General features: G+C 36.6%; 1 protein-coding gene across 2 annotated transcripts in view; it reads right to left on the bottom strand.

Moving 5' to 3' along the window:
* Positions 1-12,400, bottom strand: part of Aff4 (ALF transcription elongation factor 4) — a 100,358-nt gene that overhangs the window by 55,968 nt on the left and 31,990 nt on the right. Inside the window, exons 2-5 of one of the 2 annotated variants that reach the window (XM_004836585.4) lie at positions 11,534-11,660; positions 8,211-8,993; positions 6,481-6,525; positions 1,792-1,878 (exon numbers count right to left, since the gene is read on the bottom strand). In XM_004836585.4, the coding sequence (XP_004836642.1) occupies positions 1,792-1,878; positions 6,481-6,525; positions 8,211-8,993; positions 11,534-11,656 (1,038 nt within the window). In that variant the 5' untranslated portion in view covers positions 11,657-11,660. The remainder of the gene's footprint in view (positions 1-1,791; positions 1,879-6,480; positions 6,526-8,210; positions 8,994-11,533; positions 11,661-12,400) is intronic. The other variant, XM_004836586.4, reaches the window with a different exon arrangement.

The raw sequence follows: 12,400 nt of genomic DNA, 5'->3' as shown, positions 1-12,400 counted from the left end.
AGCAAGATCCTGTCTCAAAAAACAAAAACCACCAAAACTAAAACCACATTAAAAGAAAACTATGAGGGTATGTTTATGATCCTGGAGAAAGACAAGCCTTCTTTAACAAGATGTTAAAGCAAAGGCTCTAAATAAAGGGAAGAATATATTGTGTTTATCAAAATTAAAATTTTCTACACCATAAAACTTAGACAAGAATCTAACTGGGAGATATATTTGAAATTACTAATTATTAGAGTCCAGGATTCAAACAACACAACACAAAACCAAGAAAGAAGCCTTCTTAAACTCTTTAGGTACAAGATGCACCCCAAATGGCAGCAGGAATAAGCAGATTCATAAAGAATCTAATTGGCAAAAAGAATTAAACTGTGTTATATATATGTCCTCACAATAATTGCAATTATGTATTGTAAATATGTACTAATAAAAATAAAAATTTTAAAAGACCAAAAAAAAATCAAATGGATGTCAAATGTGCAAAGATGATGGCCCTTACCAGCAATCCAGCGAGTACAAAGGCATTTCCACTCAACAGATTGGTGTTTACTAATATCAAATGGTGACATGCATATGTGGAACAATAGGTACTGCAACTGGGGATACTGACTGATACAAACCCTGCAGCGTGACTACAGAGAGATTTTGAGAGTATATGGTGAATATACTTCATTAGATGTCAGCAATTCTCTCGTTTTACATCCTAGAGAACTGTAATGCTCCACGTATGGAGGCACATGCCTGTAATCCCAGCACACTGGGAGGTTGAGGCAGGAGGATCCCAAGTTCACATCCAGCCTGGGCTACTCAGTGACTTAGATCCTGCCTAAAAAGTAAAAAGAAACAAGGGCTGGGGATGTAGTTCAATGTGAAGACCCTGAGTTCAATCTCCAATACTACAACAAAACAAGACAAAAACAAAAAAACAAACACACAGCCACATAAGAAGGTATGAACAAAGATAAGTACTAAAGAAATGTTTCAAGAACTAAAAACTTGGTGACAACTTAAATACCAAAGAGAAATGACTAAATAAACTAGGATATTTTCATGTGGATGAAGTTAAAATAAAGAAAAGATCTCTATATGTAATAACATGGGAAGGTATCTATAACTACTGCTGAAAGATGATACGGAACAATGCATCTGTATAGAAATAAAAGAAAATGCTTACATGTAATGACTATCTACATAAAACTATATATAGAAGTATGTAAATATATATAAAAGGATTTGCAAAGGTACACAGGAAAGCAGCTCTGGCGAGAAGAAGGAGCAAGATTTGGGAAAAGCTATTATTCAGGTTCTTGGTCAACTTTCTCAAGGAGAATGTATTATTGTATTATTTATGTAACTACTGTATAAACTGATATTTAAAAAACCTGCTGATTTTAGATGTGCTTACAACTGCTGTTTAAGGAACTTCTTTCCATGGCCATTGAATGGCTGCTGCGCTCTAAGGGCCTCCCCAAGGAACAGTCTGAGAAGCCCCTGCCACCTCTGATCTAGAATACCGTAACAGTTTGCAATAAATATCAATGCTTTTTTTAAGTCTCTCTCCATATTACCTTCTAATCTTTCCTCAGTACCTCTCAGTCCAAAACGCTCTTGATTCCATTAACCTGTTTAAATTTCTTCATAGTAACTGTTACTATCTGAACTTATCTATTTCTTTAAATTTATAGTCTAGTTTCCCGCTTGAATGGGAATGATAATTTTGATCTTATATGCTTTTAACTGAGCCATTTAGAGCTTTTCTTACATTACCAAAGACACATTTTATTTACTTACCTTAGTTGGAAAAGGAAATTTGGAAGGTTCTGTTTTGCATGGTGTATGAATAGCCGTTAGAGGGGGAGGCCATGAGTGCGTCATCTCCTGAAATGTAATTATTACAGTTTGTTTTCAACCAGGTCAAGGATAACAAACTATACAGCTAAAAGCCAGATTTGCACTTATAAATACTGGTTTCCTGATTGCTCCTCCAAATTATATTTAGTCAGTAAGTATTGATAAAGCACAACTGGGTGCAAGGCACTACGGGGCTGGTAATAAAGGAAAGTAAAAAATAAATACTCCCTGCCTTCAAGGAGTTTACAGTTAGGATGATGAAATCTGTGAATAGTTTCAGTAATCAGCCTATAATCAAGTACAAGGCACAAAATAAAACACTACTGAGGAGAGTTTACTGGGGAGTGGAGGAAAGTGATAGGAAACAGCCAGCATCTACTGGGTGCCGTCAATGGAGCAGACAGTATGCTCAGTGACTTACATGTTTGTTGCTCATTTAGGACTCACAATGCCATTATGACACAGATAACCTGACTACCCTATATCTCTACCTAGGATGGAAATGAAGCATAAAGGTTCAATTCATTCAAGGTACTCAATTAGTAAGTAAGGGACACAAAATTTCACCCTAGAAAGTCTGACTACAGAGCACCATGTGCTAATAGAAAAATCAGGCCAGGTAAGAAAATCTGAAGAGAGTTCAAAAACACACAAGGAGGAAAACAGACAAGCAAGACCTTAAGTCCAATTTCATTTAATGCTTTCTGTCTAATAATGCCAAATATGCCCAAGCAGGGTTTAGATAAGATTACTATATGTCAGAAAAGTAGCAGAGAGAGAGGTATCAGACTTAGAAAGGAAAAAAATTTTTAAAAATTAAAAAAAAAACAAAAAGGAAAAAATGTTTTCTTTCTGGCATTTAGTTCAAAATAAGCCATCATGTAAATTAAAGGTGTTTTATAATGCCTAGGAATTTATCCTATAGTGATAACTACAGTTATATGCACATGCACATTTCAGGGGCTCACATTTAAAAAATGGAAATACCTAGGTATATAAACTGATTAAATAAATTGCCAGACATCCATACAATAGAACACCAAGCAGACATTAAAATGAGAGAAATTTAACTTCTGATATGAAATGATGTCCACAGTATACTGTTAGGTGACAATCACAAATAATAGTCCTATTAAATGTTTATATATGAAAATGTCTCTGGAAGGACAATTAACAGTGGATTCCTAGGGCCGGGGATTTAGCTCAGTGGTTCTGTCACTTGCCTTGCAAGTGCAAGGACCCGAGTTCGATCCCTGGTATCAAAAAAAAAAAAACAACCCACAACAACAACAACAAAATAAACAGTGGAATCCTTTGGGCACTAGAATAACAGAAAGAAGAGTCCAGGGCATAATACAATATTTACTAGAACCTCTTAAAATGGCCACCTGCACAGAAACTGCTCTTTACTCTCTTAGAATGCTCTTATTATTTCCTACATCCAGGTCGAGAACGTCCACTCAAAGTGTGCAGCTATCATTATGAGCACCATATCCCCAGTGCTCGGCACATAATAGGTACTTAGCATGCTTTGAACTAATGAATCAGTTTTTTCAATAAAACAATGGATTAAAATTTCTTAGATTCACAATGGGATTCCTAGAAACAGTATTACTACAAATTATAAAAATAAAAACAAGAAAACATGAAGGGAATGTGGATCTGAAGTTTCTTGCACACTGCACATAGGGAAAAGGAAAAGAAACAGAAACTCATGTACCCAAGGGTCTTAGCATTGGCATTTTCTTTTCTTTTTTTTTTTTTTAAAGCACTGGCATTTTCTATCTCATACAACAAAATACTCTCCCAACTGAAAATGTATTTTATTCCCTATCATCAAGTGACTGAGCATCTAATATACTCAAGGCTGTGTGTCAAGCTTTATATATATAAAATGTGAAATAAATGGTCAGCAATATCAAAGAGATAATTAAATAAAAGAAAATCTTTCAGGTATTAAAATTCCATGTATTGCTGAGGATTCAGGAGGAAAGATATAATGCTCCCTGAGACTTTAGATACATAGCACCTAAAAAACTATTACGAGATTAAAGGAAACAGTTATCACTGTGATCTAATATAGGAGGGAAAAGGTTTTCATTGGGATTCTAAGGAAAAAGAAAAATCAATATACTACTGAGGAGGAAGGAAAAATACGACAAGAAAAACTTCGCTTCATGGAAGTAAAAGAAACCAGGCAGGGTGGTGCATGCCTTTGATCCCGATACTCTGGGAGGCTTGGGGAGGAGAATTGCAAGCTCAGCCCCAGACTGGGCAACTTATTATTTAGCAAGACCTTGGCTTGAAATAAGGTCTGAAGATGTAGCTCAGTGTGAAGGGGCTGTGTTCAACTCCCAGAACCAGGGAAGGGGTGGTGGTAGGAGGTAAAACAGAAAGTGTATGGTTTAAGGAAACCAATTCAGCAAAAGTGGTCAATGGGTAGTAGGAGAGGTTAATATTGGCCTGTGAAGGGTCTAGAATGTTAAATCTGGACATTCTTTTTTCATTTTTTTGTTTTGTTTTGTTTTGCCTTTTGTGGTACTGGCGATCAAACTCAGGACCTTGTGCTTGGTTTCAAGGCAGGCACGGCACCACTGAGCCGAATCCCCGGCCCTGGAGACATTCTTTTTTCTAGGGATCTTACAGAGCCACTAAAAATTTTAAGAGGAAAAAAAAAATTAAGTGATGAAGACCAGGGATTAAAGAAAAGAATGTGGAAGCAAGGTAGAAGACAGATGAACAAAAAGACATGGAAGGCAGAAAGGACTCTGTTAAAATTATTAAAGCTTAGGGCTGGGGATTTAGTTCAGTGGTTCCGCTGCCTGCCTCGCAAGCACAAGGTCCCAAGTTCGATCCCCGGTACAAAAATAATTAAAGCTTGGGCCGGGGATTTAGCTCAGTGGCACTGCGCCTCCCTCGCAAGTACAAGGTCCTGAGTTCAATCCCCAGTACCAAAAATTTAAAAATAAATAAATTAAAATTAAAATTACTAAAGCTCAAGACAGCAGATATGCAAAGAAAGAAAGATACATTCACTGAAATCTCAAAGTCCACACCTAACTTTATGATTAAATAGAATATGAGAGGACGAAGTTAAGATATAATGAGGATTCTACACAAGCAGGGGGGGAATGCTAGTACTACTAAGACAGGAAGTCTGACAAGTATGACTTTATATATGTTGAGTCTAAAGAAGTAAACAGAAATTCAAATGGAAACCCAGTTAAGAAGCAATTCAAAGACATAAATAAAAACCCAAAGGAAGTCAAGGCAGGAGAGAAAAACTGATAGCTATTTAACAGATAAAGCCAATGAGGGTGGGAAAGGTAAGTTAAAGTACAGACAAAAGAGACTAGGAGAATATACCCCTACTTAAAATTTAAGAGAGGTCACAAGGCTTGCAAAAAGGCAGAGAACAAGGTGGCAAGCAAGGTGGATGGGAAATAAAAACAATAAAGCAGAACAATAGTCAAGAAAAGAAGAATGATGTTTTCAGAAAGGAAACTTTAAAATTATCAAACAGCAAAGGCCATAAAGAAAATAAGAACTTAAGCTGGAATAGGAGCCTGTAATCCCAACTACTCAGGGAGGCTGAGGTAGGAAGATTATATGTTTGAGGCTTGCCTAGCATGTATGAGGCCCAGGGTTGTATCCCCAGTACTGCAAAAAAAAGGGGGGGGTGGGTAAAAAAAGAGCACAAATTAAAGCCCCAATGTAAAGGAGAAGGTAATAAGGAAAATGGTAGAAGGAAAAGGAGATAGTAGTCCACTGAAGGAAGGAATGGGAGAAAAAGGGTTGAAGCTGTTAGTCTCAAAAATCCATAGTGAAGGCCGGGTATGGTGGTGCATGCCTGTAATCCAAGCACTCACAGGAGGCTGAGGCAGAAGGATTGCTGGGAGTTCGAATACAGCCTAGGCTACACAGTGACCTTAAGGACAGCCTGAACTACAGAGCATGACCCTGTCTCCAAAAAAAAAACAAAAACCCCACAGTGAAATGCAAGTAAAACAAAAATTAAAGAGCTCACCTGCCCCCCGCAAAAAGGTATTAGTGATATATGATAATTTTCTCCTCTGAGCAAAAAAGCAGTCATTGTTACTCCCTAATTCATTATACTTTCTTTCCAACAGAAGTTTTCCTTATCTAACAGAGGAATGCACTTTTTTGGTCATGTCCAGTTTTAAAATGTATCCAATAAACTTTCAAAATGTGCAGTGCTCACTCAGAGGAGCCCCTTTATTGTAAGATTTCACTAGTATGGACAGATGAATCACAGAGCAAGCTAGTTTCAACATTAATGGTTTGAATGATAACTACTGAGTTTTTTAGTGCTTCAAATTATTGACTGATAAACCTGAAAAAGTACAGTTATATTTGGTTTCTTCCTCTTTTCAAGCCAAACTGCTAAGATTAGAATTTGTTTTACTTAAAAACAAAGTCAACTCTTTGAAGGCAAATATTAGAGAAATTATGTGATTCAGAACATAAGCGTAAGCAGAAAAATTATTTATGATGAACACAATGAGATTACACATAAAATCAATTTGTTGCTTCAGATCCTTTGTGAAACAGGTGAAAGGAGGGTAACGGTTAAAATAAAATATTGAGAAGACTTTAAAAAAAACTTACTTTAAGAATTTCATCTACACAGCTCACATCACCAGAAGCTGATGCCTTAAAAGAAATGTGGAGAAACTTATTAGATTTTTAGTATTCACTGCACAGATTTTAAAACATTAGAAATGACATAGAATTTAAATATCCATAATCCCGCTATTCTAAATCAGAACATTACTTATGGAACCTTTGGACTACTTTCTCTAAATATAAATTTTAATTATCAAACTGCATAGCTTGAAAACTTTGTATTTTTTAAATTTAAAAATTTTTAATCTTTCTTATATTTTAAATAATTTTTAAAATGTAATTTTTCAGCTAAGTAGCTTATCCAAAAATTTAAGTGTATTCATATACAAAATATACCATTGTACCAACATGTATCTATCATTTCACACAGACTAACAGAGTAAAAGGAGTATTAATGAAAGATTACTGGTCTGGAACAGTATGGACATTTTACACACTTTCAATCACAGAAAGTAAAACTGCTTATTCTAAGGCACAAACAAGAATTAAAGAGCTGAACTCAAATCTAACATATCATCACTGCACTGTTCTCTGGAGTGGAGTAATTAGATGACAAATGCAACTAACCCTGAGTTTTCCAAGGGCACAGGAAAGACTCCTAAATGTACTCAAAAGGGCTGGGGATTTAGTTCAGTGGTTCCGCAGCCTGCCTCATAAGGGCAAGGAACCGAGTTCGATCCCCAGTACCAAAAAAAAAAAAATAATAATCACCCTAAATGTACTTAAAACAGTGTTTTATGTATTCCCAATTCCTCCCCGCCATTTTGAACTGTGAGCTTTAATTTTTGGCTACTGACATTCTTTTTCGAATTTTTCACTGCACAAAGTACATTACAAAAAAATTTCAACTACTGTAGAATGATTGCTTACTTTTTCATTTTAAATATCCTGTTTTAGTATGAAGTTACAGCAGCTATCTTAACCTTTTTTTTTTTCTTGGTACCGGGGATCGAACTCGGGTCCTTGTGCTTGCGCAGCACGTGGCAAAACCACTGAGCTAAATCCCCAGCCCCATCTCAACCTTTTTAAGTATAACTAGGAAAGGACAACAGTATCCAAAACTATACATTGTCATAGACCCAAATATCCCAACAATCACTACCAAGAACTATGGCCCATGTCTTATTCATGAGAACACTAAAAGAATAGAGAATTTTCTTTTTAAACTCAAGAGGAGAAAAACTAAGGTACTGGTGGATCATACTTTTATTCTATAACTGACTTGCCATTTTAATATTTGAATGTTAAATGAATGACATTTTCTCTATTTTTCCAGAACAGAAGCTCACAGCTTTGTTGTTTTTTTCTTTGGTACTGGGGATAGAACTTGGGTCTTTGCGCTTGCGAGGCAGGCGATGAAACCATTGAGCTAAATCCCCGGCCCAAACTCACAGCTTTATAAATCCACTTGAGAGTCAAGTATTTCTTAAGCCGCACCCCTCCTAAACTTTTATATTCTTTACTTTTTTTTTGAGACAGGGTCTTGCTCTGTAATTCAGGTTGGCCTTGAACTCACTATATAGCTCATGCTGGCCTCGAACATGCAGCAATCCTCCTGTCTCAGCCTCCCAAGAACTGGGATTACAGGCATGTGCCACCAAGCCTGGCTATATTCTTTACTATTAAGGCAAAAAGAAAGTTCAAATTCATAACTTCACGGCCAATTATTCCACATAGTCACAATGTTGAAATAGTCTAAATGTGTGACTCACATCCAGTGGCTGGGAAGGTATTTTCAACTTGGTGAGATGTGCTTTGGTGCTGGGCTTCAGCTCAGTCATGCTGTTGCCATGGGACTGGCTGCTGTAGTGCTCAGAGGACAGCTTTGGTTCCATGGACTCCTGTCCGTCCATTGGCCGCACATAGGCAGTGGGTTTCTGTAACATTGAACTGGATTTTGATATCAACGAAGGTGGGAAAGACTGATTTGAGTGCTGCCCACTTGAAAACGGTACACGGGAAGGAGAATCCCAATTGGCATCAGGGTCTCGAGGTGACTTGGAACGCTGATGTTCCTTGCTATGGTGATCACTCCCATGAGATCTGGAATGACTAGAGCTTAATGAAGAAACAGCCTGGGGTTTTCCAGGGCTAGACGATCGTGATTTGGAGTGTTCTGATCCATGCTGGCCTTTTTTCCGGCTGCTGCCATATGAGTCACGGTCATGCCTCTGGCCGCTACTGTTAGTGCTACTGCTAGCACTTGCACTGGTCCTCTGGCTACTATGTCCACTCTGTAAGCCTGAGGACCGCTTCTGAGACTGAGAAGTACTTGGTGCAGGTCCTACAGGAGTCCATTTGCTACTCTGATGAGAGCTTCCATGTCTCTGTTCATAGAAATTTGGTTTTGATTTTTCATCATCTGTTGTTGGTAGTGTAGGCTTGGGAATTGCAACAAGCTTTGGTATAGCCCTGTCTCCTATTAAATCTTTCATTTCTTCGTAGTTTCCCAGCATACTCTGAATACGACTTGATAACTTATCTTCTTTGCTAGTCTACAGAAAAGACAAAATAAGATTACTCTATTAGCATAATCAGAAATAAGATATGCTTCTAGTTAAGCTTCAAATGGAAAAGGGGCTTTTCTAAGTAAGTCTTCACCTCAAGTCTTAAAGTTAGTATCTACATGCAAGCTCTAAATATATAATTTTCATGGTGAAAAAAATTCACCAAAAGTATCTGAAAATAACCATGGTAAAATACAAATATTCTGTAGGACACTAAGAAATACATGTAATAGGTTCCAGGAGAGAAAAAAATAATACAAATTTCACTAATAAACATTCTGGACCAGTAGTAAAAGTCTTTCGAAGAACAGAAAAGTAATCCACCATTATGTAATAAGTTCCAGACCAGCAGATTAGCTAATTCATATATTGATAGTCTATAAAAGCACTATATCCCTTATAATTCAATGATATAGTTAGAAACAAAAATTTAGTGAAACAAGTTATACCCATTTAATTTTAATTACTTTGCTGCTGTGACTCACCAGTTAATGAAAATCTTAAAAAAAAATTAAGCAAATAAAACTCAGTGATAAAGTTTTAAATCCTGGCAATTAACTTGGACCAATAAACTCTGACTACTTTTAAAGTTAATAATTTAAGTTTCAAAAGTTATTCTTGGGAAATAAGAACATCCAAAACATCTATAAGCATTAGGACTCTTCCATATTGATACACATAGAAGTTTACTAATTAAAAAGAAATAAAAACTGAACCATCACTATTTGGGGGGGGGGGTACCGGGGATCAAACCAAACTCGGGACCTTGCACTTGCGAGGCAGGTGGGGGAACCACTAAGCTAAATCCCCAGCCCCTGAACCATCACTATTTTGAGATTAGCAAATATCAAAAATGATTTTAAATTGTTCAAAAAATCTGACGAAGAGCTATTAAAGACATCACAATCAGAAAACAAATCCAATTACTATACTGCAATTACAAAATAAATGGTAGGACAATTCAAAGATTCTGGGTGAGGGCCAGGGATGTAGCTCAGAGGCGCCATGCCTGCCTGGCAAGCCAAGGTCCTGAGTTCGATCCCCGGTACCAAAAAAAAAAAAAAAGATTCCAAAGGAAAGCTTCTGTTTGTTTTTGGTACTGGGGATCAAACTCCAGTCCTTGCGCTTGTGCAGCAGGCGGCGAAACCACTGAGCTAAATCCCCGGTCCGCTTTTGTTTTTTTTAATGTCTTTAATCTCTAATTTAATCCTCAACCCTAAATTCTTAATTCCAAGTCTTATATTACATTCACATAAATGATATCAGTATGACTGCCTTTAAATTGGAAAGTCCTTAAAAGCTCTGCATAAATGGCTTAAAGCTCTGCATAAAGGGCACATCATTTCTATAAATACCAAATGTTATAGAAGGGCTACAATGAGGATGTGTTACTTTTAATATCTCATCAGGAAAAAATGTCTAATACCCTCTCAATGTCATGTTATAAACCAACAATTATCACTACTGCTAAACCAGTGCTATTGCTATTAAACATAGTATAACCCTTTAAAATGTAAAACACCTGAAATACAAAGTCAAATCTGTCACCACAAAAGTTATATTAGAGTCATTAGAAGTGGTACTATTCACCTTTCTTTGGAATCTCAAATCAGATACAATAGCAATAAAAACTATAATTGATTCAATTTATCGAACATTTCTGACAATTTCAATATAAATGTGATAGTTAAATAAGTATTAAATGCATGAGAAGGAAAATCAAGAGAATTTACTCTATGATAACAGAAAAAGAATCCAACTTATACTCAAGATATGTTTACTCAAACATACAAAAAATTAATGAAACCTAGAGTAAACTAAGCTAATTAATGGCAAGATAGGTGGAGAAGTAAAAGTATCTATGAAATAGTCATCTCTGATTGATATTACAGCCAAAGAACACCTAGGAAGTAACTAAAGGCTTTAAAGGTGCAATCCCTTTCCAGTGTACAGCCAGGAGTATAGAAATGCATGTTTGAGCCAATTCAGATCCCATTTTTAAGAGTAAAGGACAAGCCAGGGATTTAGCTCAGTGGTTCCGCCGCCTGCCTCAAAAATGCAAGGTCTTGGGCCAGGGATTTAGCTCAGTGGTTCCAGTGCCTGCCTTGAAAGCGCAAGGTCCCGAGTTCGAGCTCCGGTGCCAAAAAAAGAAAAAAAAAAAAAAAAGCAAGGTCCTGGATTTGATCCCCAGTACAAAAAACAAAAAATAAAAAGAAAAAAAGTATAGCACAAAAGATTTCTAGGGTGCAGGTAATGCTCACTTCTTGAACTGAGCACTGATTTTCTGAGGTTGTTCATGTGGTAAAACATTACTCTTCAAGGCATAACACTTACTTTGTGTAGTTTTATATGTGCCCATTTATATTCCAAAAAAGCTTACCCAAAAAAGTATGTTCTATTTAGAAGAAAAGAAAATATATTAAGTGGTATTCATGATAATTTTTCTAAGAAAAAAATGAAAATCTAAAAACATTTTAAAAACAAAAGTGTCACATAGATGGGAAAAAATTCAAAACAGGACAACTTACAACTTTGTATGGCTCAGCAAAGAGAGGAGAGCTAGGTGGGAAGGCGTCTTCACCCTGCTGAATTTCCTGATTCCGCCTTTCCCTTTCTTTCATACGCAGCACATTCCGGTCTTCAAGGTTCATGTTGCTATAAAGAGAAACACAATCTTTATATCACACAAAGATGGAAAAATTAAATTTTCTATACTGATTTTGTCAGTTTAATACTTGAATCAGATTCCCTTTCACCTTCCAAGTAACAAAAGGCATTAATGCTGAAGTTGCCTTTTGGTAATGGCTTTATCAACTAATACCAACAGTCTTCTGCAACTATACAGAGAAAAAATGCTGGTCCAGAATAGTAGAACCCACTCCTCTACTGAAACATTTAACCTTATCAAGTTTTTTTTTTAATTTTTTAATTTTTTAAAATTTTTGGACAAGTACTCTACCACTGAGCTACACCACTAGCCCATCCTTACCAACTGTGTATATGTGTGGGGGGTTACTGGGGGATTGAAATCAGGGAGCCACATCCCAAGCCCACTCCCTCCTTCTATTTATTTTTTTGAGATAGGGACTCCCTAAATTGCCCAAGTCAGGCTCACACTTGTGATATACTTCCACCTCTGCCTCCTAAGTAGCTGGAATTACGAGAATGAGTTTATGAATTTTTAAAGTAGTCTGTTAGCTAAAAGTAGCTAAAAGATGTATATTCAGAGGAAAAGTAGTACTTAAAAGACCCCCAACCTTCAATATTTCCTATAAGCTCTCCCTGCTTCCGCTTCAGTAATCTACCTATTCTTTGCCCTTAGTGACATCCAACCCATCCCCAACAACTCAAGTTCTTTTTCTCTACTTTGTATCTATCTTACCTTGATTTCTCTT

The sequence above is a fragment of the Heterocephalus glaber genome, unplaced genomic scaffold (genome assembly GCF_053883595.1).
Source record: "Heterocephalus glaber isolate CG9 unplaced genomic scaffold, H.glaber_assembly_v1.0 deba00001606, whole genome shotgun sequence".
In the NCBI taxonomy this organism is placed as follows: Eukaryota; Metazoa; Chordata; class Mammalia; order Rodentia; family Bathyergidae; genus Heterocephalus; species Heterocephalus glaber.
The sequence above is the reverse complement of the archived record's forward strand: the minus strand, read 5'-3'. Positions and strand labels throughout refer to the sequence as shown.